This window comes from Alligator sinensis, unplaced genomic scaffold (assembly GCF_000455745.1).
Source record: "Alligator sinensis unplaced genomic scaffold, ASM45574v1 scaffold872_3, whole genome shotgun sequence".
Lineage (NCBI taxonomy): Eukaryota > Metazoa > Chordata > Crocodylia > Alligatoridae > Alligator > Alligator sinensis.
This window is the reverse complement of record NW_005842137.1, coordinates 700849-726624: the sequence shown is the minus strand read 5'-3', so window position 1 is coordinate 726624 and position 25776 is coordinate 700849. Positions and strand designations below refer to the sequence as shown.

Sequence of the window (25776 nt, the reverse complement as noted above, 5' to 3'; positions counted from 1 at the left end):
GAAGACATGTCCCCCTTATATTTGTGCAAAGAACTATATTCCAGGTTCTTCAGGTCTTTGCTCTGTCCTCACAACCCCAATGCGGTAATGCCAGCAGGGCACAACACCTAGTGCCACGCGTAGCAGTTGCCTCTGGGATAACTTAGAAAACAGCGTCACTTGGTTTATCTTTCCTGCAATGCTCATCTATATTGGCAGACACCTATGGAAGAAGAAAAGCAATCTGATTGGGGCTTTTTCTCATAAAATTCCATTGAATGCTTCAGCTGAATAGAGCCTGAATGGGTTTGATGGATAGGGCAGAGCAGTCCAGAGCTTGCCTTGCCGGAGCAGAGAACTGTGGAGCGGGCAGACGAAAGGCAGGAAGACTCCTGGGGTGGGAAGTGCAGAGGAAAGAGTCTGACGGGCAATAAGAGGCTGTTGCAGTGAACGGGGTTCGTATGAAAGAAGGCTTGAACATGGAGCCATGCAAATAACTGGTGAATGGGTTTGTAGGAGGGCTTCCAGGCTTGATTCACGGATTGAACTAAAAAAACGAAAGAAAAGACTGCGTTTGGGTGACCCGAACCCCCAGTGTTTCCATTATCTGTGTGAAACGAAAGAACAAAACCCACCTTGTTTGGGGCAAAGGAATCATTTCACTTGAGCCAACGCAGTTTCTTTCTTCTTCAGGTATTTTCCCTTAAGGGGAAAAAAGTGCAACTCGGACAAAGTCTGCAGCATTGTTTCAAATTGAAAGTGGGCAATGTTTCATTTTGAGAGCATTGAAATTGAAACATCTCTTTTTTTTTTTTGCCCTCTGAAAAGTATCTTTTTCATTTTGTCATCTTTTATGGGCTGAAACTCTACGTTTGCTGGGGCAGCACTGAGGGAGCAGCTCGGCGTGACCTGAATCTGCATTTGTCACTGAATAAACCGTTCGCCAAAGAAGCTTTGTCCAGCTCTGTCTGAAAGTGCTCACCTGCAGCTCCCGAAATGTATGGGTGCGGTTTTGAGGGACTTGCTTGGTAAGGATAATACCTCGGTGTGGTCAAAGAGCCCGGAGAGGAATTGCTTTTTGCAAAGGATGTTTCAGAGAGAGGGAACGGGTTTATGCACCAGGCCTCCCTCATTCTGACACCTCATCCACAGGCTGCCTTTCTTGTTTGCTACTAACAGGGGGTTTTTCCTCCTGTGATCCAAATGGATAAATGATATTCAAATGCCACCTAGTGGCACAGGCTGTAGCTGGTGAGGAGATGAGGCCGGGCAGCACAGGCTGTGTTGAAGATGCACCCGAGTTGTGTTTCCCTAAGGTGCAGGAGTGCTCAGCTCTGCTGGGGATGGATCAGAGATGGGGATGCAGGCCTTTCTTCAATATGTGCATCCTTGGACGGCTCTACTCCAGCAGAGCAGGAGGTGTCTTTTGCTCTGCGTGGTCTCAGCACTTTGTTTCACTAACTTCACTGTCACGCTGGTGTTTCATTAATACACTGTCACTGCCGGAGCAGCCAATCGCCCTCCTGGGTGCTACACCTTCTGCTTTAAGTCTCTGTCTGCACCTAGGTGGTTACATAATGCAAAAGAGCAAAGGCATAGTTCAACCTCCTCCTACAGCTCCAGGCCTGAGCAGACTTACTGTCCCCTTTGAGGCAGGACTGAGACCAGAAAACGTGTCCATCAGTCCATTGCAGCCTTTGGCTTTCTGGCTCAATGGATAAGGAAAGAAAGTGGCTAAGCTCCAACTTGTCCTACAGACTCCAGGACCCTGGTTAAAAGAAACTGGAAGGTGGTAGGGGGGGGAAAAATGCACCTGCCTGGGTTAAGCTTGAGAGACAGCATCCATCAAGGATGTGGTAGTAATCGTACCTTAAATGAGTGAAGCCAACCTGACTTCACAACAGATGGGCACGTGACAAGCTAGCCTTGACTGGGACCGAAACGTCTGTTCTCTGCCGACAGCTGTAACAGGGGCAGGGTTTTGATGCTAAGAGGAGCAGCAGTCGATTCCTAGCATGTATAAACGAGCTCTTGTGCACTCTCGCCACAGAAAACTCTGGCTCATCCAACTCTTGATGTCAGCCAAACAGCACTGAGACACAATAGACAGCCTGCAAATGCAAATATTTCAGGGCTGGTGACGGTGGAGCAACACAGAAGAGATTAAGAGCTCGGATGTGAAATCTTATTTCCCTGGAGCCCCTAGGTTGAGCTAAAGGACTTGGAGCTTCCAGCGTTCCCTCTCTCTTCATGTCGCAATTCTCAGGATGTGTTTTGCATTAGCAGGATGTTATGCAAACCCTCCACTGGTCACAATAAATACCACCGTGGCTCCAGACCATGCGGTTGGAAGTATACGGGTGGAGTATTATTAACGTCATTGAGGCTCTGTACAGGCACCAGGAGCAGCTTTCCAGGATCAGGACTTGAATTCCCCTTAATACCAACCGAACACTGCTTGTTCCTTTGGAAACGCTGCCCGATTCCCCCTTGCAGTGTCCTGACATCCCTTTTCTGTGTAACTGTATCTTCTCCAGCTGTACGACATGTGCCAGCTGGCTTGGAGAGCAAATGGTTGCAGTCAAATGACAGTGAGAAAAGTAAAAAAAAAAAATACAGCTGATCTGCCCTTTGCAGCTAGGTCAAAGCAGATTTGAAATCAAGACCTCAGCAGGGAGAAAAGGTCCCTAGGACGGCTCCCAGTGTAGGCTGCCTGCATGATATGCAAATGAAGTGGATTAAAAGGGAACGTCAGATGCTGTTGAGTGCCGCACCAAGCAGAGCCTAGATTGATTAGATAGTCCAGCCTGAAGCTAGCAGTCTTTCTGCTTGTCCTTCAGGGCACACATTTAGTGATGTTACAAGAGAAAGAACGAACTTGCTCTACTCTTTCTCCAAGCAGAGAAAACCCTCATTCAGCTCATTTGCACTGATTCAGCTTATTTGCACAGGTGCTCTGGCCTGACACTCTCACTGCATGGCTGCCACCTGCTTTCCAGGCTTCTCCAGTTTGGATCAGGGTGTCACTTTGTATTGCTGTAGACCCTGTGCACGTGGATTTTAAGCTACCAGGTCACGCGAGCCTGGCTGCTGTTAGGGTTGAATGTCCAAAGAGAGATCAACTAGAGAGAATCTGGACTCCAGCCTGTGCTGTTTGACCCTGCGTAGCATTCAAGTTGTGGGGAGTAGTAGATATGCTGGAGGGCAGGGCTAAGATTAAGAGTGACCCAGACAAATTGTATGATTGGGCCACAAGGAATCTCATGAGGTTCGACAAGGACAAGTGCAAAGTCCTGCACTTAGGACGGAACAATCCCATGCATCAGCGCAGGCTGAGGGTGAATGGCTGGGCAGCAGCTCTGTGGAAAAGGACCTGGGGGTGACAGTGGACGACAAGCTGAATATGAGCAACAGTGTACCCTTATTGCCAAGAAGGTGAACAGCATCCTGGGCTGCATTGGTAGGAGCGGTGCCAGCAGGTCAAGGGAAGTGATTATTCCCTTGTATTCAGCACTGGTGAGGCCACATCTGGAGTACTGTGTGCAGTTTTGCCCCCCCCCTCCGACTTACAGAAGGGATGTGGACAAATTGGAGAGTCCAGCAGAGGTCAACAAAAATGGTTCAGGGCCTGGGGCACATGACTAATAAAGAAAAACCAAGGGAACTGGACTTATTTAGTTTGGAGAAGAGGAGACTGAGAGGGGACTTAATAGCAGCCTTCAGCTACCTGAAGTGGGGTTGCAAACAGGATGGAGCCGGACTGTTGCAGATGACAGAACAAGGAGCAATGGTCTCAAGTTGTACCAAGGGAAGTTTAGGTTGGATATTAGGAAGAATTTTCTCACTAGGAGGGTAGTAAAACAGTGAAACAGGTTACCCAGAGAGGTGGTGAAATCTCCATCCTTGGAGCTTTTAAAGACCTGACTAGAAAAAGTCTTGGCTGGGATGATCTAGTTGAGGATGGTCCTACTTTGAGCAGAGAGTTGGACTAGATGTGACCTCCTGAAGTCCCTTCCAACCCTAACTTTCTATGATTCAGAGAGCTCCTGATAGAGGCTATGAGACCCACAGGTGTATAGTTACCTGCTGGGCTACTCCTAAAGAGACATCCCTGACTTCAAAAAGGAGGTGATGCAGCAGCGGTCCTGGTAGCTCCTTCCACAGCAACCCCAGCACACCATGTCACGCGGACTGAGAAGCCCATCTCGGTCAACCTTGTCTCTCCTAAGTAGATTTGTAATCTCTTGTCTTGGAGCCTCTGGAGCTCCCAGAATAGCGCTCCTGTGTGCCGCCTCTGAGCCTATCTGTGCAGGCAGAGTCGGCCCACTCAGATGCGATGGGGGTGGTGTGTGCTAGCAGGTGGAGCCTCGGTACTGAGGACCTGTACGAGTGCACGGGGCTTGGTCTGCAGACAAAGCAGGTGTCTGCCAAAGGGGACAATGGCTGCTCTGCACATGGAGGAGAGGGGAGAGGGCAACCCCACTTCTCAGTGAGCTGGGACACTGGGCCAGGTCCAGCTCTGTGTCCTTGCTCCGTTGCAGCCCTGCTCCATCTGGCCACACTGTGAATGGTTCATCATCCATCCCCCCATTCCTTCTCCCAGCACTGCATGGACCACATGGGGCATTACCCTGGGCTCAGCCGAGGAAGGTGCTATTGAAACTGCCCGTATGCTGTGCATACACCGATACACAGGCTTACCTGCACACCGTGACACATGCGTGCACATCCTGTAGGCACCATGTGCACTCGTTTTTCACTTGCTTGTTTGGAGACACAGTATTATTCAGCGTGATCCATCAAGTTTGCTTTTCCTCTGTTTTACTGGATTAAGGTGACAGACGCTGCAGTCTATAGAGTCTCTCTGCAGCCCTGGCTGAGAGTCTGTGAGCCTCTGAAATCCTATTAGGATGTTTCCAGAGAAATAAAAAGTTAATCGTCTCCCTGGCTCTGTCGCTCTCAGGCACTCCTCCTCCTCTCACGCACGAGAGAGACACCTGCACCAAGGTCCCTGTCCCAGCAGGGCTGGTGGGTAACGTGGAACATGAATGTGAAAGACTAATTTGACTTCACTGAAGAAAGCTAATGTTGGGAGATTGGCCGCGGAGCCTCTTGGGCTTAGAGGGCAAGCCAGCGTGGGGAATCCCTGGTCAGACGGGGCTGATGCCATCAGCCCTCCAGCTGGCAATGACCTGCCTTTAAAATGTGCACAGTATGCGTCTGTGGAGCTTCTTAACAGCCCGTGCCAGAAAGGAAGGAAATCTGGCCGAGGAAGAGGGAGTGCTTCAGCTTCGCGTCTGGAAGAAGGTGGCTTTGTGCTCCAGGTCTGCCCATCTGCTGAGTCCTTGAGCCCTGCCAGCAGCCTGCCATGCCCCTGCAGTCAGACACCCTGCGCGAGGTGTGGACCACAGCCGGGTGAGTGCTTCTCCCCCTCTGCCCCCGGGAACACGCAGCCCCAGCTGTTCCCGCAGATTCAGCGCGGTCCTGATTTGCAAGGAGGATTCTCATTTTGTCCATGCATCAGGCAGGTCTGCGTCCCCACGGGGCTTCTCTTCTCAGGGCATCCCTACCCCATGCACTGAGAGAGCACCGTCTCTTTCCAGCAAGTTGCTGTCCATAGGAAGGCTCGAGTCCTGATGTGAAGGTACCCGACTGCCCTAGAAGTCAGTCTCTGCATGCCCATTCCAGCCCACGTGGCATGGCAGGCAGTGGGATCACTCCCAATGATTTCCCTAGGCAGGCGTTTCCTTCTGAGATTTCTCCAGATAGCCTGTAAATGTGTCCTAGTGTTGCCTTGGGAAGTCTTTTTGGACCACATCCCGTTTCTGCCTATTGGGAGGAATCCCTTTAGCTCAGGGTTAGCAAGGCTGCAGATTTGTAATCCCAGAGTGCAAAAGAAAAACCAGCTCTGAAGAGGAACAGAAAGCAATGACATTTCCCACAAAAGAGACCTTCTGCATCATTTCAGTTCAGGGCCAGCAATGTGTTTTGGTTTGAGCGTACAAGCCTGGAACAGTACATAACAATATAGGTGTGACCGAAACAACAGTCATATTAATACAACATGTCTGAGTTACAGGAATTAAAATAACAACGTCAAAGCAGAATATTACCCAAATGAAATCGAGATGATTCGACTTTTTCCGCTGGGAGCTGACACGTTCCCGTAACGGGTTTAGATGTTGGTAAAACCCCAACATAAAAATGGCCTGTTGGAAAGTTTTTGATTGGGTATAAGCAGGACAATCTGAATAAGCAGCTAAGACCAGGGGTTGCATGAGCCTTTGGTTTGGGGAAGGGTCGGGTAGAGCTGGCTACAGAGAAACAACATGCCTTTAGCATCCCTCTCACCTCCCAGAGAGTACAGGTGTATTGGGGAACATAGCTCAGCCTTTGAAGGCCCAAGTGGCCTATTTACACAGGCTTCTACCTTGAAAAATTACTGGCACGCATTGGATGTGCATGATACAGGCTCCAGGCCGAGCTTTAGTGCAGTAAAGAGGATGCTCTGGTTCACCTTGTATTCTCGGGGCGTCTGTATACCCGCAGGCAGCCCTGCAGCACAACGCTGAGCATTTCAAGTGGCTGTTCTAGTGCAATCCAGAACTAGAGGCATCGGAGGCAGGAGAGAAACCCTGTGGGTTTTCTTCAGCCACCTGACATTCCAAAACAAGCAGCACGCCGTGAGCCTGCAAATGGAGACTTGATCCAAAATCCTGGAGCCAGGGAAAGCCGGTAGTCTGATAATGATGGGCTCTGCAATGAGCTGTGAAGTGCCACAGGGGCTGGCTTGTGCCTGCTGTGTCTCTGAGACCCATCATCAGGGATTCTGAGAGAGGAGAGCGCACCCTCTCACTGGTATTGGCAAAGTAGGTACATGAAGAGAGGAATTTGGATAGCTCAGGGCTTTGGCACCTGGCGGGTAAAGGCAGAACAGGACCCAGTGCTGGAAGTGGAAGGGAGAGAAATTCAGACTAGCAATAAAGTGCGTTGTGCTCGCCTCCGCACTTGTGATTTTTTTACTTGGGAGGCGGTGGATCCTCCAGCATCTAAGAGCTTTAAAACCCAGATGGGGTTCAGGCTCTGCTGGCCGCTCCAGGCTTGGTGCAGGGCGAAATCCTCCGGCTCGTGTTGCGCTGGAGGTCAGGCTGCAGGACAATACCGGTCCCTTCCAGCTTTACAATATGAGCACGTTCATCCAGAGGTTGTTAGGCCCTGACCGATGGACACACGGCTGTCAAGGATCCCATAGGCATGCCCTCAGCAGGGAAAAACGAAATCCGTGGCAATGCCTGTCCCGTCTATTCTGGGCAGGGCTGAGCCACGTCTGCAGGCTGCGATGCCACCTGCTGGGGTAAGAGGCGCACAGCTCCGGGGCACAGTGGCAGGTTCGGTCCAGAGGTTTTGGATGTGAAGGGCCGTAGCAGCGGAGGTAGCACTGCTGAGTTTGTCCTTCTGCCCTTTCTCACCCCCAGCCTGCTCTCTGTCTCTGGGCAGCGCAAGGACTTTCGGGGCTAGGCTGTACCCAGAACCCCCACCCCTGCCCCAGCTGGAGCCGTAGCAGTGGGTGCAGCTGATCCACAGTCTGTAACTGCCTTGTTCCACCGCTGGGCTTGCTAAGGTACGACTTTTGTCCTTATCTTGTACATCCTCCCAAGCTACCCATTAGCATAAGTAGCAACCAGGTCAGTGGGAAGAGCAGGGTAGGGGGCAGCTGGGAACAGAGACCGGCAGGGGATGTGAACCAGTGAGTGACAGCTAGAGATGCACTGGGGTCCTCTGTGCATGGTCTGTCTCTCACTCTTAACCTAGCCACAGAGCATGCTGTGGATGTGGAGGTGATTTTCCTCCATCCCCTGGCAAAGAAGTCGTGTGCCCAGCTTACTGCTACTTGTGGACAGAAGAGGGAGTAAGTGGGGAGCTCTGCTCCCCACAAGGAAGGGAGGTGAGAGTGGGAACCCAGCAACGTACACCCCAAAGCAGTCTGTCTGTATTGGCTGCCCTTTTGGTAGGCAGAAGGAGCTGCATGCAGTTCATGGCTCTTCTCCTAATCATCATGGTTGGAAGACTAATTAATGATTTAATTAAGTCTTTCAGTTAGTCTTTCAATCTCCTAGTTTCCTAGACGAGCTGGGAATAAAGCAAATCCAAAGGTCAAAACCTGGTCGATTCTCTCCTAGATTTAGACCAAGGCCAACATTTTCAGAAAGGACTAGTGACTCCTGGATGCTCACTTGGAAGCATCTCAAAAGGGTCTGTGTTATCCAGGTGCTGCACCCATCCTTTGACAGTCAGGCTTGTGTCAGGTGCTCCTTCCTACAGCTGTTTGAAAACTAAGGCACCCCAAATGGCCAGTCCTCTATGAAGGTGGGCTAATCTCACTGCACTGTGTTTTCCTTCTAGTATGAACGAGGAACCTGGGAGCCCCCAGAATCAGAAACTTAGCAAGCAGGTGAGACAATCTTCCCCCCTTGCCTCCTTCCTTCCATGCTGGGTCAGAGCTGGGTGACTGAGGAGATGAATTCAGGCTTCCTAGATACAGGCTCTTTAGCCTAAGTTATGGGACTTTCCAGCTTGAGAGTTGGCTTTTTCTTGGATAACGTTTGTGTCTGGACATGAGACTCTAGGGAACGAATGTGATTTCTGGGGTTGAAGAGCCAGCCTGCCAGAAACCAGGTCAGGCCCCCAGCGAGTTCCTGGTTCTAGCGCTTCTGATGCTCGCGGTCCTGTGTAATGCACCGTGTTGTACTTTGCAACACCCAGCACAGCCGCTTGCCCAGGTGACATGCAGCTGTGATGAGACACTTGCAGGTCCCAAACCTACTTATTGTCCCATTTTAAGATCAAATGAAGGGCCCAGTTTAAAAAAACCTTAGAAATAGCTCGGTATACTGGGAAGCAAAAAAAAAAAAAAAAAGAATTTGGAAGGAGATGGAAATTAAACCAAAAAAAAAGAGCGAGGGCTGTACAAGTGGAATCTGTTTGCTGCTAAGCCTTCATCTTAATCTGAGCAGGTGTTATATAGGGAAACACCCACATCATCAGGGGAGTACATGGTCATTAGAGTAGTAGCTTCACCTATCAGGTTTAGGTCCTGAAAGATAATCACAGGTCTGCCTGGCAGACCAGCTTCTGGACATAGCTTGGCGTTATCCTCCTCGGTGCTGTTTGCTCATGCAATCAGAAAGGTTCATGGGCGAAGCCAGTCTTGTTGCCGTTTGCAGGATGCTTCAGGGCACTCCCTGGCCAGGTCTGGAGAGGGAGAGAGCAGTGGGAGAAGATAAGACTCCCTCCCAAGGTGCGTCTGCATTCACCATCAGTGCTGCTTCAGTGTGGGGAGCCTGTAAGGTGGGGGTCTGCAAACCTTATTGAGCTGGCCCAGTCCCCATTGACACTACAGCTTCAACCGTTGCTATTGCTGATGGAGGGGAATGTGTCCAGCTTTCTCCAGCATGCACAGGCCCCAGGCAGTCTGTCCTGTGCCTCTGGGGTTGGCCTTGGGGGGACTGATAAGCAGGTTTCGAGCAGAGGTTGTGATGGGCCCAGCTCAGCATCCCAGTGTTGATGTGCTGAGCTGGACTCTGCTTCCAGTCCCAGCCTGTCCCATGCTATGTGAAGGGGACTTCCTAGCACAGAGCAAGGTGAGCAAGAGCACAAGCCATTGTATCTGGTCCATGATGTGAGGCCCCTGCCCTGATGTGATCAGCTCATCTCAGGCAGAACCAGTCCAGACCCAAAGTGTGTGAGCTGATTTGAAACTATTTTTAAAACTCTCTTTACTTACAATGGTTAAGGCTACAGGTGAGCTCTGCGAATGTGGTAGGATCTTACATTCCTAATTAATGTCTTCATTAAGCTTTTCAGCTAGTCTTTCAATCATGATTCACTTTCCATGGGTAGCAGGTGTTTCAGAAGGTGTTAGACCAGAACATCTAATTGCTGTTACTAATTACTATAAACAAAACATTGAATTTACAATAGGACTTCCTTTGATACACTCCCGAGTACACAATACCTAGCACAGTGGAAGCCCTAGGCAGCGCTGCCATAATAATAACAACAATAAGAGCAGCCTTTCATACAAACTGCCTATCATCAAAATGCTTTATCAAGCTAAGTAATAAAGTTAATTGCTTCCCCTTCCCCTTTGCTAGCTTTGCGATTAAGAGACTAAAGGGAGTGAAAAACGGTGAGGGCTGAAACACAGTGAGTTGATGGCATAAGAGCAAGAAGCTGGTTTCTGTACATGCCCCAACTCTCTCAACTAGATGCTGTTATTGGCAGACAGGATGACGAGGGTGCTGCCTTTGAATGACTGTGACGTTTGCATCTTTCATCCTGATGGACCTTGAAGATTTTCTATGCATAAAATATATGGTTTCCTTTCTAAGCAAAGACTTTATCTTGTGTCTTGCACATGCACAAAATACTGGCAACAAACTCTCCATATAAAGGCTTCATTTTCTTCCTCCTTTGAATACTACCATGTTCACCGCCTGTGCTGTAGAACTAGAGGGCACTAATGAACTGGCACATCCCCTGTGTTGCACCCTGTCTGGAGGGCAGTGCATTTGCTGTTTAACCATGCACAGCAACAACACTTGCTGGCTTGTGGAAGGGCACGTAGGAGAACCCAGCATCCAGATGAAGCCGTAGGAGAAGCATGGAGGAGGCCGAACGTACATTGGAATCTGGCCAGGAAAGTGCAGTTAAGATCCTTTCCCCTGGAAAGCATCCCATGGGATCTTTAGCTATCACAATATATGGTGCTAGTTGGTGGATATGACTCAGACCTGCTCTGTTTCCTTTTGGTTTCCATATCAGTTTGAAGTTAGCCTCACCTTTAGCCCACACACAGGAACAGGGTGGAGGAACGGGCCGGTTGGGACAGGAAGAGTGATTTGATCTAGCGCTGAGATTGTCAGTAATCCAGTGAGGGGCCCAGTCAGCAGGACTTGCACTGCCTTGCATCAGGCAACATTTCCCGGTACATCCCGAATGCTGATTGTTTAGCTAATTGCCCAGCTGCATGGTCTGTGCTTGATAAATCATCATTATTTATAGCCCTGCTAAATCAGATTAGCTGTGATGCTTCTAATCCTTCTGCTTCATGCTCTGTCTCTGGCTGACCTCAATCCCGTATTCTTCCATGCTACTTCTGGGCACCCTGCTGTCACTGAAATCCCTTTACCTGCAGCCGGTTTCCTACAGGAGTCTGGTTGTCTTTAGCACAGTCTCCTCCTGGTCCTCTATGGCCATGCGAGTGGCTGGGTGCTTCCCAGCCCACGGTGTTTCACATGCAGGCTGGAGACCAAGGCGCTGGGTTTCCGTCACCTGGAGGAATTTATACACAGGGCCTAGTTTGCCCTTGCAGAGGTGCCTTTGCTGTTTCAGAGGAAGGGTGTGCACTGGCTGGGGTTGAGGGTGGCTCCAGTTCTTCAAACCTCCTTGGTCTCCTTATGAAGCCCTTTGCATTTGACCATTCCAGCTTCTTCCTAAGCACTCCCTCACCTCTCCTACTCCTCTCTGTGTCTGCAAGCGGATGCCACGTGCAGCCTCACAGCTCCCACCTCCCTTGCCATGGGCCTTTCCTTCTTGCATACATAGGTGGTTGCACTAGCCATCACTTGAGAGCTCCTCCCATTCTGATGAGTGGCTGAAGTGTCCTGATGGGGAAAATTTATCCTTTTTCTGAGGTGCAGCATGGATGAAATAGGGCCTGCTCAGTCCCAGCAGATGAGCTGTTCCTTCTCCTTCTCCCCCAGCAAAGATGGAGGCTTCCCGCTATAGCTGAGCAGTGACGGCTGCCTCACAGCAGTGCCTAGGGCTGCCCTGCTGGCTGGCATCATATAAGCTATGGAGCCCTCCCCTGGGGCTGGGATGGGGCCCTGAGTCTGCCCTGCTGACTGTCCCCTGGTTCTTCACTAACTGGTCTTTCTCATTTCCCCCACTTTGCTTTCCCTGACTGGGCTGCTCCATGGTAAGTCTTTCTCCTTTGTGATCATTGGCCTAACATAGTGGTTCTCAACTGGGGCCTGCGAGCTTCTTAGAGGAGTGCCCCAGTGCTCAGCCTCTGTAAGAGGAGGCAGGTGCTAGCTCCTTCTTATGCTGGGCACCTGGCGCTTGCCCCCACGTCCTAGCAGAGCTCCCTGCACCCCTTCCCACCAGCTCCGGGAGCAGGGGAAGCAGCTGAGCTGAAAAGTGCAGCCCCTGTACTGACTGCCCCTGTGTTTTGAGCAGCGTGGTCTGCCCTGGGTGGACATGGGCCCGTGCTATTTCAGTACATGAGTCACTCCAGTGTTTGTTCTTGCTAGCAGGTGTGTGCGGCTGCAGTAGGGGCTGGCTTGGTTTGAGGGCAGGACTGGCTAGTTTTCATTCCCCTAATGAGCCCAGATGCCACCTTGAGCAGGTGCCCCTCTCCGTTCTGTCTCTGTGTTGTTAGGGGCAGCCCTGAGCTCTTCATTCAGGTCCTGGCTTTGCCAAGAGCTGGGAAAGGCTTGACTCTGAATTTTGCTTCATACCCACCTCTGATTTTAGTGCCCCTTGCTCTTGGAGAGGGAATTTGTCTTGTGTCTAGTACCAGTAATGTCTCGTTCTGATGCCAAAGAGTTGAAGCTGCTGGGTCAAGATTTCAGAGCTGGCTACGGGGTGTTGCACACATGGTTCCTATTTCTTTCAATAGTAACTGTGTGGCTAAATCTAGTCTGATAAATTTAGCTCTAGAGCTTTAGTCTCTGTCTGTGTGGTACTTGTTTGAGACCAGGGCACTGTTTGAGACCAGGACCAACACATGGGTGCCCTCCACACATGGCACCCGTCTCTTGGAATAACAGGTTTTGCAGGTAGGACGTGTCTAGTCCCCGTGTCCCCTCCCAAGGAGCAGTCTTGAGGTGAGTTCATCCTTGTATCCCAGTGGGCATGAGAGAGCACACACCCCGTGTGACTGCTAGCAGAGTGGGACATGCACCTTACAGACCAACAGGGGAGCGGACTGTCCCATCGGTCTGACTATCTAAGGGCCTGATCTGCAGCTCAGTGAAGTCAAATCCAGTACATTTCCGTTGGAGCTGTGGGGTTTTGGAGCAGGCCTGCCCTGCATCAAAGGTGCTTGAATTGTGGGGGACTAAGCTCCAGCAAATCTGCCTTGGAAGAGAGAGTCTGGGCCAAGACCCTACCATCTCCCAAGTGTGCAAAAGCTTCTCTGAGCAAATATGTTGTTCTTCAAACACCCTCCATCTCCCCCAGCAGTCAGCTCTCCAGCTTTGGCACTGGCCAGAGGTTTTCTTCCTCTTTGGAAACATGGTTTGAATAACTTCTCTTCCCACTGATCCACCCATTTCTCCCATTTTACTGCATCATTTTTCATCCTTGCTTTCTGGCTTCTGCACATAGGTTTGAAGGACTCTCCTTCCTGTTTCCCTGCTCCAGTTTGTATTCCAAAGCAAAGGCACTAGCAGCTCTGACAACTGAAACCCTCCCTTTTGCCACACACAGCACAGATACGGGGCGATGCCCTCATACTGGCAGCTCCCTCTGTGTGTCAGAAAGGAGACCTTAATCTCCAGAAACCAACTATCTCGGTGGCTTCTTTGCTGAGAGTGCCAGCAACCCAGAGCCAATTGAATGGGTGCGTTTTGGCTGTGGACACCTGTCTGCTAGCAACTGCTCTGGGGCTTCTGCCTCATTTGACAAGCTGCTGTCCTTATCACCCCCAATCCTCTCAGCTTCTTCAGTTAATCCTTATTAGCCTCTATTGCTCTTGCTTGTGCTCAGAGCAGAGACCGGGTAGCTACTGAAGACTATCCAGAGCCGCAGTTAATGAGGACCCACTTTGGAAGGGACAGTACACTTCGTCCTTCAGGGCTTAAGCTGACTCCTGTCTAATAGAGACCAGGTCAAGAGATCTGGGGGAACAGACTGTCCTGTACCTTCCTCCGAAGCAGCTGCTGTCAGTCATTTTTGGAGACCAGATCCTTAGCTAAATGGACTTTGGGGCCCGTTCCTGCCTAGCAGTGCCTCTATTTCCGGCAGTCATTTCACTTGCAGTCACTCTTCATCTGTCACCGATCTTTGCTGCTCTCAGTCCCTGGGGGCTGCACCCACATCCTCCCTTACCGGCCGCACGCTGATGTACTACCACGGGTGTGAGGGGAGCTCCTCCTGACTTAGAGAAGCGTGAGTGGGTTCACTGCAGCGTTTTTTTGCCTGCTTACGCTCGCCAGCAGTACAAACACTTAGTGATACCGCGTGATCGCCAAATCCCAGACACTGTCCTCCTTTCTTCCTCCAGGCAAGCCAAGCAATCAGCAGGCTGGGCCCTCGGCCAGCAACCCCTCTCCGCAGCACTTGGTTGGCTCTGGACGGGGGCTGCGTGTGTGCAAACGTGCCGGTGCTGTGTCTGGGTGCCCGCTCCAGAGCGTTGGCTTCAGGGTGAATGCCATTTTTCCTGCTGCCAGTTGTCTTTCCCTGGTTGCCTGCGGGCAGTCTGCGCTCAGGAATTTCACTCTCTGGTGGAACAGCTCTGGGTTTGCAACGTCCGGCTTCTTTCTAGGGAATCTTGGACCCGAGGACTGTAGAAGAAGCCTGGCCGTTTTGCATGTCTTGTGGCAGGACAGGCTGGAGGGCAATGCACCGAGTTCACAGACAGGATAAATTCGGGGGGGATTTCACTGGAGAGTCATTTTGGCAGGAGACGTTCTTAGAAGAATGTGCCCCAATATGATTTTGCTTTTGTTCTTTGAAGCCGTTTCCCCGAGGCACAAGTAATCGCTGGAAAGAGATTTTAGGACGGCTTTTTCCTTTTTTGTTTTCACCGCAGCTGGAACAGGTTCAGGTTGATGAGGAGAGACCAGCCCAGGGGCTGGGGATGCACGGGGACTGGATCTAGCTAGATTGCCAGTCCAAATCGGGGCCCTTTGGTAGTGCTGAGGGGGCTCCAGTGTTGCATTAGTGGGTCCTGGCGAGGACACAGATGTTGCCCTCTCTCGATGCGTGGCTGGAGAAGGAGCTGGAAGGCTCTTCCAATCTAAGAGAAGTGTCCTGGGACAGCACGAAGGAAGCATGTGCTGCTGCCGCCCATCCCAGCCCTGTTCTCTGGCAGGATATCAGGCAGTGTCCAGGTCTCTCAGCACCCCCTTTCAGCAGCATGAAAATCCCAGGGAAAAGCAGGTCTGTCTCCACTTGTGGGGAGGAGTGCTGCATCTGAGCGGGGCTGGAAGGAAGCCTGGTTTAAGATTGGAGCTGGCTGCCAGCCACAGCTGGGAGAGGCTTATTTTGCTCACATCTGTGCGCACCTCTGAGCATCAGCCTGCTGGCAATGCAATGGCGAAGGAGAGAGCCAGACAGCAAGGCTAGATCTGACAGGGATGCTGTCAGATTAAGATGCCCCTAAGTAACTAAGGGACCAGGACACACCGTGCTAACCCCTGAGACTTCAAAATGGGGAGGGCAGCAAGCTCTGCTTTCCCCTGTCGGGGCTGTTCGGTTCCTTTTTCCCCATTCAGCTATCCCGTGTCACTCCCGTGCACTGCCGGGGTGGAGCTGGGGGTGCAGCAGAGCGGGGAACCCTATGTTTAAGATAACACCGTTCATGTCGCAGGCAGGCAGGAGGACGGGGAAGCCGTTTCGAGGAACATTGAGAGTTTATCATTGTTTTTTCTGCCACAACAGAAGTTTGGGAGCCGTGTTGCTGGCACGGGCTGGTTAAACTGGGGAAACCTGTCACTGCAGAGAAGGAAGAGCATGAGGAAAATGCCCAGGATAGATTGAACTCTCCTTCATGCCACTGTTATGTCTGTGTCGTCCCATTGATGCCCCTGGTTACACCCAGCTGGGCTAGACGGAGCTGGGCCCAAAGGGACAGAGGCAAAGCGGGGAGGGGTGTGGGCGTGGGGGCTGGGTTAGGGTTGTGGTCTCTTCCCGGGCTGGTGAGGTCTGTTCCCTGTGTGCTCCCTCCTGTGCAGACCTGCTCACCCGGCTCATGAAACATTACAGCTGTGCACATGCACCCTTGCCCCCAGGCAGGGGGTCGACCCCAGGCCTTCGGCCCATGGAAGTTAGCAGCCTTGGCATGGGACCATATTGCAGTGCTTGCACTTGCTCCTACCTGAGACTGAGGGCAGGGGCTCTGTTGTTCCCTCCCTCCTCCCTCAGCTCTGTGTCAGTAATGTGTCTCTCCATCCAGCGCGTCCAACTGGGGCAGAAGCACAAAAAGAAGCGCCAGGAGCCCCTGGCAGAAGCCAAGCCGAAGAAACCCAAAGCAAAGAAGTCCGGGGATCAGAGTCCTGTGAAGGAGCCCAGCGCCCCTGCCCAGAGTAAGAGACAGAGCCTGGAGTAGGCTGCCCGCGGGCACTGTGAACCGGGGCACAAGGACACTGGGGTGGGCATCACACATGGACACGCTCCGGCACCACTTGCCCCCAGATTAAGCATTCATTGAATGGCTGATTCCCTCTGTGCCTTCTGCCAGCCTCTCTCCTTCCCTGTTGGAGCACAGGCCTGGTCCCAGGACAAGGCACAGCCTCAGCACTCCCTGTCTCTTCTCTTGTACCTGTCCCCAGTACGGTTCTGACCTGAGAATCTCAGCTGTGCTAGCAGGAACAGCCCAGCATGCACGGGCAATGGGAGGGCATGGTCCAGGTGCTGAGCTCAGCTGGTAGAAGAGGTTGAGCCTGCTCCTGTCCTGCTCAGGAGACAGTGCAAGACCAGGCCAGCATTCAGGGCTTTGTGGCCATCTGCATATGCACAAACAGATGCACCCACACACATCTCAGTTTTGCACATACACAAAGTGCTGGGGACACTCTGCCCAAGCTTTGCCTCCACAAACTGTGTTTTGTGAGCACCAGAGCAAGGTCCAAAGGGGGTCCCGATATGAGCATAGCCTGTGCAGAAGAGGGCAGCGAGGCACAGATATGCCTATTTGAGGCCCTGTGAATGTGAGGTGCTCTCTGTATCTGTTCCTGCCTCCTCTCCCTGCTGTGATCCTTCCACCTGGGAAGGCGACTGACCCTCCCTGATCTTGCAGACACAAACACCCCACTGTTCTTGTCCAGTCTTGTAGTGAGAAGCCCGCCCCCTGTCTCCCAGTGACCATGTGCTGGGGTGGGGGGTTACTGGTGTCTCATTTAGCCCACGATCTCACAAGCCCTACCTTCCCTGCATCTGCTGCCCTCCTCTCCACACCTGCCTTGTCCGTTGTCACTCTGGAATATCTTGCCATGTGCAGGTGTCAAAAAACTGAAAAAGAAGAAGGAAGAGAAGCCAGAGGAGGGGGGTGAGAAGGATCTGTACTCCAAATTCATCAAGGACCCCAGGAAGAAGAAGGAAAGTCCTTTGGCCAACTTCAGCGCATCCAAAACTTCCAAAAAGAAGCAGGGTAAGGAGCTGCACATCTTCCACTGGCACCTGCTACCCCTCATCTGAGCAGTCACAGCTCAAGCACATGGCTCTGGTTGCTCACAAGCAGTGTACACCCTATGTAGACCTACACCTGTGTCACCGTCCCGCAGCACATGCTTGCACTGTGTTTACAGGCCAGACACACAGCTTCCCCCAGCTCTCATTCACACTGCAAGTGTCATCGAAACGTGACCCAACATCCGTTCGTCCTAGACCAGGCCCTGTGCTCCCATCCAAGCATCTCCGGGCTTCCTTGGAGAGCTCTCTCTGAACCCCTAAGGGATCAAGCCACCTCCAGTCTGAAACACCAACAAAAGCTCCATGGTGGGAAAGTTCCCAGTCCCCAGGTAGAGCGAGCAGCCCCCGTGATGGCTTTGGAGGGCACGTGCATTGGCTGTGCAGACAACTGCCCTATTCTAACAACAGCTCCTGCCCTTGGCCCCTCTCATGGCTGGCTGTCTACAGGGCCCGGCCAAGGTCCTCATTACTGTCTCCCTGCAGGGATGTTAGAGGAAGGCTGGAATCAGCCCTGTGGCAGATTTTTCAATCAACTCTCTTATTCCCCAGAAAATGGAGATTTGGGTCAGTTAAAACTATTAGCTAGTCTGTGTCCAATTCAATTGCTTTGGCCAAAACAAAGTGGGGGAAAAAAATCTAAAAACTCCCACTTTGGTTTGTCTGAAGCATTTGATTTTGTTTGAATTTGTTGATTGTTGTGTTTCAAAATGACTTTTAATGTAGAAAACCCCAAAGCAAGGCAGTTTGTTTCAGATAAAACAAAGCTTTTTGCTCAACACCCACGTGGCTGTTTGTTTTTTGCAGTTCAGGCAGTGCAACAAGAAATCAGCCATTGACACATCTCTGCTGAGGACAGAGGTTGGATGTGCTGCACAGCTGTTGCATGAACTGTGCAGAGGTTGTGTGTTCTGCATTAGTCATTGTAGGGACTATACAGACGGCTGCGCGGAGCCTGTACAGTACACAGGACCCTTGGAAAAGCGCAGGAGGCAAGATGGTCACTAGGGGGCAACCTTGCTCCATGCACCCCCCAAATCCTCACTTCTTTCCTTACAAATACAAAGGTGTTTGTTTTCTAGGCTCTACCAAGTCAAATCCTGGGTCAAAGGCCTCTGGAGCCTTATCTGCACTGGGGAAATGCCCCTATTCTTTTTCAGCAGTTTTGAAACTGGCCCAGCTCGCATAGCGTAGGCCAGGCAGCCAGCACCACTTCTAAATCAGTTTGAATATGGGACAAAGCTGCACTGTTGGAGTCCCATTCAGCAAAGAGCAGGTCTCGGGGCTTGGAAAGTCTTCCTTAGACTTTTAGGCACATTTTCAACTACAGTTGTTCCCATTCACACTGGCTGGCTGTGGTAGAACCAGTTTTGTGGGATTAGCCATCGCATTTGGCCTCAGCCCCAGCCTGGACTAGGCAAGACAGGAGAGGTGTGAGCGCCTGGGTCACCCACTGCTGTTCAGTGCCTTACAGCCTGGAAGCAAAAGTCTGGTGGGCCCCAAGGTAGCCCCTCACCGGGAGCAAGCTCATCCAGGAAAGCACGTAGGATCATCATTGCCATCACCTTGTCAATGGGTTTGTGTCTCTGATCTTCTTCTGATCCCCACTTCCACCCCAATAAAATCTCCAGAGGACTCTGAGGAGGACGAGGAGGACGAGGAGGCTGAGAATGAAGACCCACCAAAAAAGCCGAAAAAGAAGCCCCCCAAACCCTCCAAAGAAGCTTCTGCTGGAGAAAGCAAGGAGAAAAAAGCCAAGCTTAAAGGTCAGTGATGGGAGCCCCGGAGGGGAAGGTAATTAAGGGTTGGATGTGCTCCGCGAGTGAGGGGAAGGATAGTCCAGTTGTTCGGACACTAGCTTTGCACTCGGGGAGCCTGGGTTCAGGTCCAGTGAGAGCCTGGGCAGATCTCTGCTCCTCAACTCCCTTTCTGTCTCTGGCTTGCCTCCACTCCTTCCCTGTTCTCCCTCTCCTGCCTCTCAGCTCCCACTATCGTCCCCGTGTCTGTCCTCACCTTTCCAGCTGCTGACTCCTGCCTTTTCCTTCGCCCTCCCTTTTCACTCTCCTTTCTTTGTCCCATTAGGAGACAAGAGTGAGCCAGATGCCAAGAGCAAAACTGCAAAGACCACAAAGAAGGAGCCAACTTCCATGTTCCAAGTCAGCGGGGACAAGAAGGAGAAAAAAAGCAAGAAGAAAGGTGAAGGGGCCTGGCTGCCCCACGGTCCCACCACTGCCTTGTGCCCTCAGCAAAGGGCTTACGAGGCCTTGCCCTTGCCCTTGGCACCTAGGGAGATGTGGATCAGCCTGTGGGAGGGGTTGTGGCCAGGTCTGAGCTCCGTGGTCCCATCTCGCCTCAGAAGGGAAGCAGGATGGGACCAGGTGGCCAGTATTTGGAGCAGAGACTCCCCCAGTGAAAATTCAAAGGCTGGTGGCGGGGACTGGGTAGGGTCTCTGCTCTGCACTGGTGCTGGTCTGATCTCCCAAGTGAATGATGCTGTGCAGCCCTGAATCAGGAGAGCTCGTCTCCTATGAGCACAGCGGCCAGCCCATCCTGCCCAGACCCACATGGGGTCAGGCCATCCTCCTGGCCTGAATTTCAGCTGTACACAGGATTTGTCTTCACTGCCTGCTCTTGGCTGTGTTTAGCATGGCTATGCACTGTTAAACAGCTACCAGGTTGACCCCCAGAGGTGGCTTCCTTTTAGCAGTGGGTACAGTGATTACCCTATGGTTTACATCCCTCACCTACACCCCAGGGCTTTGGGAGGGTTACTCAGCGTCTATCAAAGTGACAGATGAGTGGCATGAGAGATGTGTGAAGAGTTGCTGTATCCCCTTCTCTGGATTGATTTTCTCTCCCACCCCCATCTGTCTGCCCCTGCCCTGCACCCTCAGCTCCAGCTGAGAGCGATGCCGAAGATGACTCTGATGCCAGCACCAAGCCGATCAAATCTGACAAGAAAAAGAACACAGCATCCATGTTCCAGGCTGGGGGCGACGGCTCCAAGGAGAAGAAAACCAAGAAGAAAGGTGGGTGTAGGCAGCCCTCGGCACCAGCTTCACAGCTGGGCCCTAAGTCAGATTGCTTAGGCAAGGGCAGCACCTGGGCATGAACGGGGCACCTGGCCTGAAGAGAAACTCGAGGTGCTGTTTCAGCCTCGGCCAGGGGGAGTACTACTATGACAGGGGAGATGCCGTGAGGTCGTTTTTGACCCAGGTGGTTTTACTGACCTCGCAGGGGAGACCCCCTTCTTCTTGGCCTTGAATGACTTGGTGTCATTAGAGGGTAAACACCTGCCCCTTGTGCTGTAGGCAGGCTGCCCCCTATGAGCATCTCCAAATGTCCCCAGATATGAGGATCTTGGCTACACAGTTTGTGGCGATGGGGGATTGCTTTTGGGCTCTCCCTCTAACTTGCTCCTTTGGCTAGGGGCAAGTGAGACTAGGAGGCATCTAAACTGCAAACCCCCTGGGCTTGGGGCCTGCATGTAGGATGCCTGCCATGGATTTGCGAGTATCTGAAGCCCCAGGCTGAAGAGCGTGGGAGGAAAGAGGCTTGCCGGTGGTAGCACCGCACAGACGCGAACAATTGAGCTCTGCTCAGTCGACAGAAATCAGAACTGATTTGGCTGATTTGAACACGGAAGTGCAAAAAAGAAAAAAGGCAGGGGGGAGTACAACTACGGGCTCTAAAGGGAGACGATGGTGACCAACTCAGAATAGCTAATTTAACCCATGGTGTTGGCAGCAGTCTTGGAGAAGCACATTGTCCCTTGGAGAAGTGCCATCAGGGCAGGGGACAGCAGCTTCAGGGGCTACAGGAGGTCCCTTCTGGACTGACCAAGGTTAGTCCCTTGCCCTCCTTTTCACCATCTTGTAGCCAACATGTTGCTCCTTCCTGATGTGCTTCCGACACGACCCATCGCTGTGTCTTTGCATTTACATGTGCCGTGCCTCTGGGGAGTGTGACTAAGGAGGGTTAAAAAAGTACAGACAAACAGGGCTGAAGGGGCTTTGGCGGGTCATCTACCCCAACTCCTGTTCTCAAGGCAGGAGCATGCCTGCCCTCCAAGTGCTCTCCTAATAGGGGATGCTCCCAGGCAGAGCCCTCCTCTGACCAGATGCCTCTGCAGTTAGAAATCATGCTGTTGCATCTGCAGTGATGGTGCCCCATGCCTTTAGTGCCTTAACCAGGCTGGGGTGTTTCCAAGTCGGTCTGGGAGGCTGGTTTCATGGTGTGTTTCTACTGGCAGCTCCTCCCAAAGGTGCCGAGGAGGAAAGCGAGGAGGAGGCCCCCGAAACTACCCAGAAGAACTCCAATAAGAAAGGGAAAGGGAAGAAGTCCAAGAAGGTACGAGGCTGGCTAGACCAGAGGGGCTCTGGGAATGGGGTTTCCGGGTGGCCTCCTTTCCCCCTGTGGTTCCTTAGCGTGAATCAGGGAGGCATGGGTTGGGACTGGAGGCATCTCTCTGGTTTTAATTGCAGAGAGGAGAGGGGAAGGGGGATGGGAAGAGGGCAGGCTGCCTGTTCCCCGCAGCAGGGCACCAGGAAGGAGGGAAGGCAGGGCCCCCAGCAAAAGGCTGTGGGAAGGGACTCTTGGAAGAGGCCAGCAGCGTGTGGGAGAGGGGGATCCCAGCAGTGGTTCTGCGAGGGAGGGCGATTGTGGTGGCATTTCGGGTCCCCAGAAGGCTCTGCGGCGGGGGGGGTTGGTGCAGGGCAGGGGGATGCAGAGGAGCCTGTGGCTGAGCCAGGAAGAGGGAAGGAGTGAGATCCCCAGTGTGGCACAAGAGGGAAGGGCAGGAGCCGGGGGGAGATGCACGGAGGTGTGATGAGCCCGCGTGGCCCAGCCTGCCTCGGTTCGGGCTGCCCCCAGTCTCTGAAAAGGCCTGGGGCAGCAGAAACCCTCCCTAACACCTTCCTCCCCTCCCCACCCTCGGGCCGGCTGCAGAAGGAAGAGAGACCTCCTTCCCCTGTCATCGAAGTGGACAACCTGGAGGAGTTCGTGTTGCAGCCGGCCCCTCAGGGGGTGACCATCAAGTGCCGGGTGACGCGAGACAAGAAGGGAATGGATCGGGGCCTCTACCCAACCTATTACGTCCACCTGGACAATGAGAAAAAGGTGAGCAGGGGGCTGAGGTCCCAGCCTACTGCCCTGTGCGACAAGCCTCCCTATGGATACAGCTGGGAAGAGCACAGGGGAATGCATCCAAGAGCTAAGGAGGCCTGGCATGGTGGGGGGTATGCCCCTGCAGTTGTTGGAGTTGTACCAGGGCTGAGTTTGTCCTCGTGGGTCTTTTCCTTCTCTAGCTCCTAATATTCCCTGGCAGTTTTCCCAATCTCTGATGTCTCCTCAATAAACTCCAGACTGAGATTGATGTTTCCATTGTCTGCCTTGTGGTTCCAGGCACGTGCGGCAGGTATGTGGTTTAGCGCACACACCAATAGGTGAAGGATGAATCTCAGCATTGCTCATTATACCAGGCCCTGTGTGTCAGCCCACAGACGCACGTTAGCCCCTCCAGGTGCCCAAATTCCTCTCCAGCATGTGCTGCGGTGTCAGTGGAGCAGCGTGCTCTCTCGGTTTCTGGATTAGGGTGGCAGCTAGCAACTTGAAACACATCCATGCACTAATTGATTTGGTCCCCTCCGCCCATATTCCTGTAATTCCTCTTAGGAAATACTCTGTGCTCATCACACCCAGCGTGATTATTGTATCGCAGCAGATGCAGGTCAAGTTCTAGCTGTCTTGTGTTAAGAAGAAGCTGGGTGAAGAATTTAGCCCTCCAGTGGATTACCTGAAACCCAGTACTTGGGGACTTTGTGCAGGTGTCTGAGGTGGGCAGTGTCATTGAGGTCAACAGCGTGTCTCAGCTTGGTGGCCTCTTGATGCAACTTCCTCCTCTTTTATCATGATGTTATGGTGCAACTATCTTCACACACAAGTCCCACTAGCGTGACTCACAAGTTGTTTTATTGCGCAAGCCATAGTGTGTCCCAGAAAACCAAAGATGTTCCCAAGTGGGGTAAGGAGCCTTGGAAAGCTAAATCACAGAGACGAGTTTAGCACTTGGTCAAAACGAAGGCAAGATGCCTACTCACTCTTGTGGCTGTGAGTCCCAGCTCAGCCCCTGTACGCCCTGTTTCCTTCACTCCTTAGCTTCTCCCATGAGCTGACATTTTTGTTGCTCCAATGCAATGTAGCTGCCCTAGGAGGCAGGGCTCATGGAGGTGTTGTGGCCTGTCTCCAAAGTAGCTAAGCCCATCCCATCAAAGTCTTTGAATATCAGAACAGAAACTTTGAGCTGAACTTTGCACTTAGCAGGAAGGCAGTGAAGAGGATGTTGGGTTCCCAGCACGTGCCTTGCTAAGCATAAAGGCTGCCTGCTGCCTTCTCTGCCATTTGGAGCTCTCACAGGCTTCACTTCTAGAGACCAGGACCTCTTTCTGTCAGCTTGTGCCCTGCTATAATCCAGCCTTGGCCCTCCTGTGTCTTCCAGGTGTTCCTGCTGGCTGGCCGGAAGCGGAAAAAGAGCAAGACCTCCAACTACCTGATTTCCATTGACCCCACGGATCTGTCACGCGGCGGGGAGAACTTCATTGGGAAGCTGAGGTACCAGCCGGTGGCACAGGGCAACGCTGGGCATGAAACATTCTCTGCTGCTTCCCATTGCCAGTGGCCCAGAGCACGTTCCCAGCTGGTATCAGTTTCATAGTTTCCTAGTTGGCCGGATCGGAAAGGACCTGAGCAGATCATCAAGTCCGACCCCCTGCCATGGCAGGAAAGAGCACTGAAGTCAAACGACCCCGACGAGGTGTTCGTCTAGCCTCCTTTTAAAGACCCCCAGGGTAGGAGCCAGCACCACTTCTCTTGGAAGTTGGTTCCAGATCCTAGCCGCCCTGACAGTGAAGTAGCACCTCCTGATGTCTAGCCTGAATCTACCCTCTGCCAACTTGTGACCGTTATTTCTTGTCACTCCTGGTAGTGCTCGGGGGAACAGGGACTCCCCCAATACCTGCTGGTCCCCCCTGACTAGTTTGTAAATGGCCACTAGCTCCCCCTCAGCCTTCTCTTGTGGAGGCTGAACAGGTTCAGGTCCCTCAGCCTCTCCTCATAGGGCCTGCCCTGCTGCCCCTGATCATGCAAGTGGCCCTCCTTTGGACCTTCTCCATATTGGCCACATCCCTCCTGAAGTGCGGCGCCCAGAACGGGACGCAGTACTCCAACTGCAGCCTGACCAGTGCCGCGCAGAGGGGAAGGATCACCTCCTTGAACCTGCTCGAGATGCATCTGTGGATGCACAACAAGGTGCGGTTGGCCTTCCTGACTGCGTCACCATGCTGTTGGCCCATGTTCGTTGTAGCATCAGTGATGACTCCAAGATCCTTTTCTGTCTCGACACTGGCAAGAAGGGAGTTCCCCAGCCTGTAGGTGTGCTGCTGGTTCCTCCTCCCCAGGTGCAGCACCTTGCACTTGTCAGTGTTGAAACCCATCCTGTTCTCATCCGCCCACCCCGTAACCTGTCCAGGTCCAATTGCAGCTTATTTCTCCCTTCTAGCGTGCCCACATCCCCCCACATCTTAGAGTCATCTGTGAATTTGAACAGGGTGCTTTTTACCCCCTCGTCCAAGTTGCTGATGAAGATGTTGAAAAGCACAGGCCTGAAGACCGAGCCCTGAGGGACCCCACTGCCCACATCCCTCCAGGTCGAATAAGACCCGTCCCCCACCACTCTCTGGGTGCGGCCCTCCAGCCAATTTGTGACGCATCTGACCGTGTAGGCATCAATGCCAAAGTCTCCTAGTTTTTTAATGAAAATGGGGTGAGAGACAGTGTTGAAGGCCTTCCTGAAGTCCAGAAAGATTATGTCTACTGCAACCCCTGTGTCTAAGGATTTTGTGACCTGGTCGTAGAAGGCAATCAGGTTGGTCTGACAGGCCCTGCCTCTAATGAACCCATGTTGGTTGCCTCTAAGCATAATCTCCCCTGCTGGCCCCTCGCAGACATGTGCCAGGATAATTCTTTCAAAAAGCTTACCCAAGTGCAAATATCCAGTGTCATTCGGCTTCTGTCCTGCACACATGAACTGTGCCAGCTTGGTTCTCCCGCTGACTGGGCTGTTCCCTGCCTTCTACGTGCTCTGGAGTCACCAAACAACTGTAGCTGAGTGAACCCACCTTGGGGGTCTTTAAGAGAAGGCTGGACAGGCATCTGGCTGGGGTCATCTCACCCCAGCACTCTTTTCTGCCTGAGCAGGGGGTTGGACTCGATGATCTGTTGAGGTCCTTTCCGACCCTAGCATCTATGAACCCCGTGCCCTTATGTGAATGCTCTACAAAGGCCCTCTCACCACAAACAAAAGGACACAGCCCCTGTGGGGAAGGG

The 25776-nt window shown here is 52.4% G+C and overlaps 1 protein-coding gene across 7 annotated transcripts in view; it reads left to right on the top strand.

Annotated features, from left to right (window-relative positions):
- Window positions 1-25776, top strand: part of TULP1 (tubby like protein 1) — a 40835-nt gene that overhangs the window by 6309 nt on the left and 8750 nt on the right. For 4 of the 7 annotated variants that reach the window (XM_006025242.3, XM_025206017.1, XM_006025244.3 and 1 more), the window contains 10 exons: window positions 7455-7600; window positions 8383-8431; window positions 16163-16292; window positions 17207-17356; window positions 19026-19160; window positions 19477-19590; window positions 20289-20423; window positions 21647-21744; window positions 22342-22512; window positions 23891-24003. In XM_006025242.3, coding sequence (XP_006025304.1) covers window positions 8384-8431; window positions 16163-16292; window positions 17207-17356; window positions 19026-19160; window positions 19477-19590; window positions 20289-20423; window positions 21647-21744; window positions 22342-22512; window positions 23891-24003 — 1094 coding nt within the window. In that variant the 5' untranslated portion in view covers window positions 7455-7600; window position 8383. Of the gene's footprint in view, window positions 1-978; window positions 1008-3963; window positions 5395-7454; window positions 7601-8382; window positions 8432-15906; window positions 16293-17206; window positions 17357-19025; window positions 19161-19476; window positions 19591-20288; window positions 20424-21646; window positions 21745-22341; window positions 22513-23890; window positions 24004-25776 lie in introns of those variants that run through there. The other 3 variants (XM_006025241.3, XM_006025239.3, XM_025206015.1) reach the window with 3 other exon arrangements.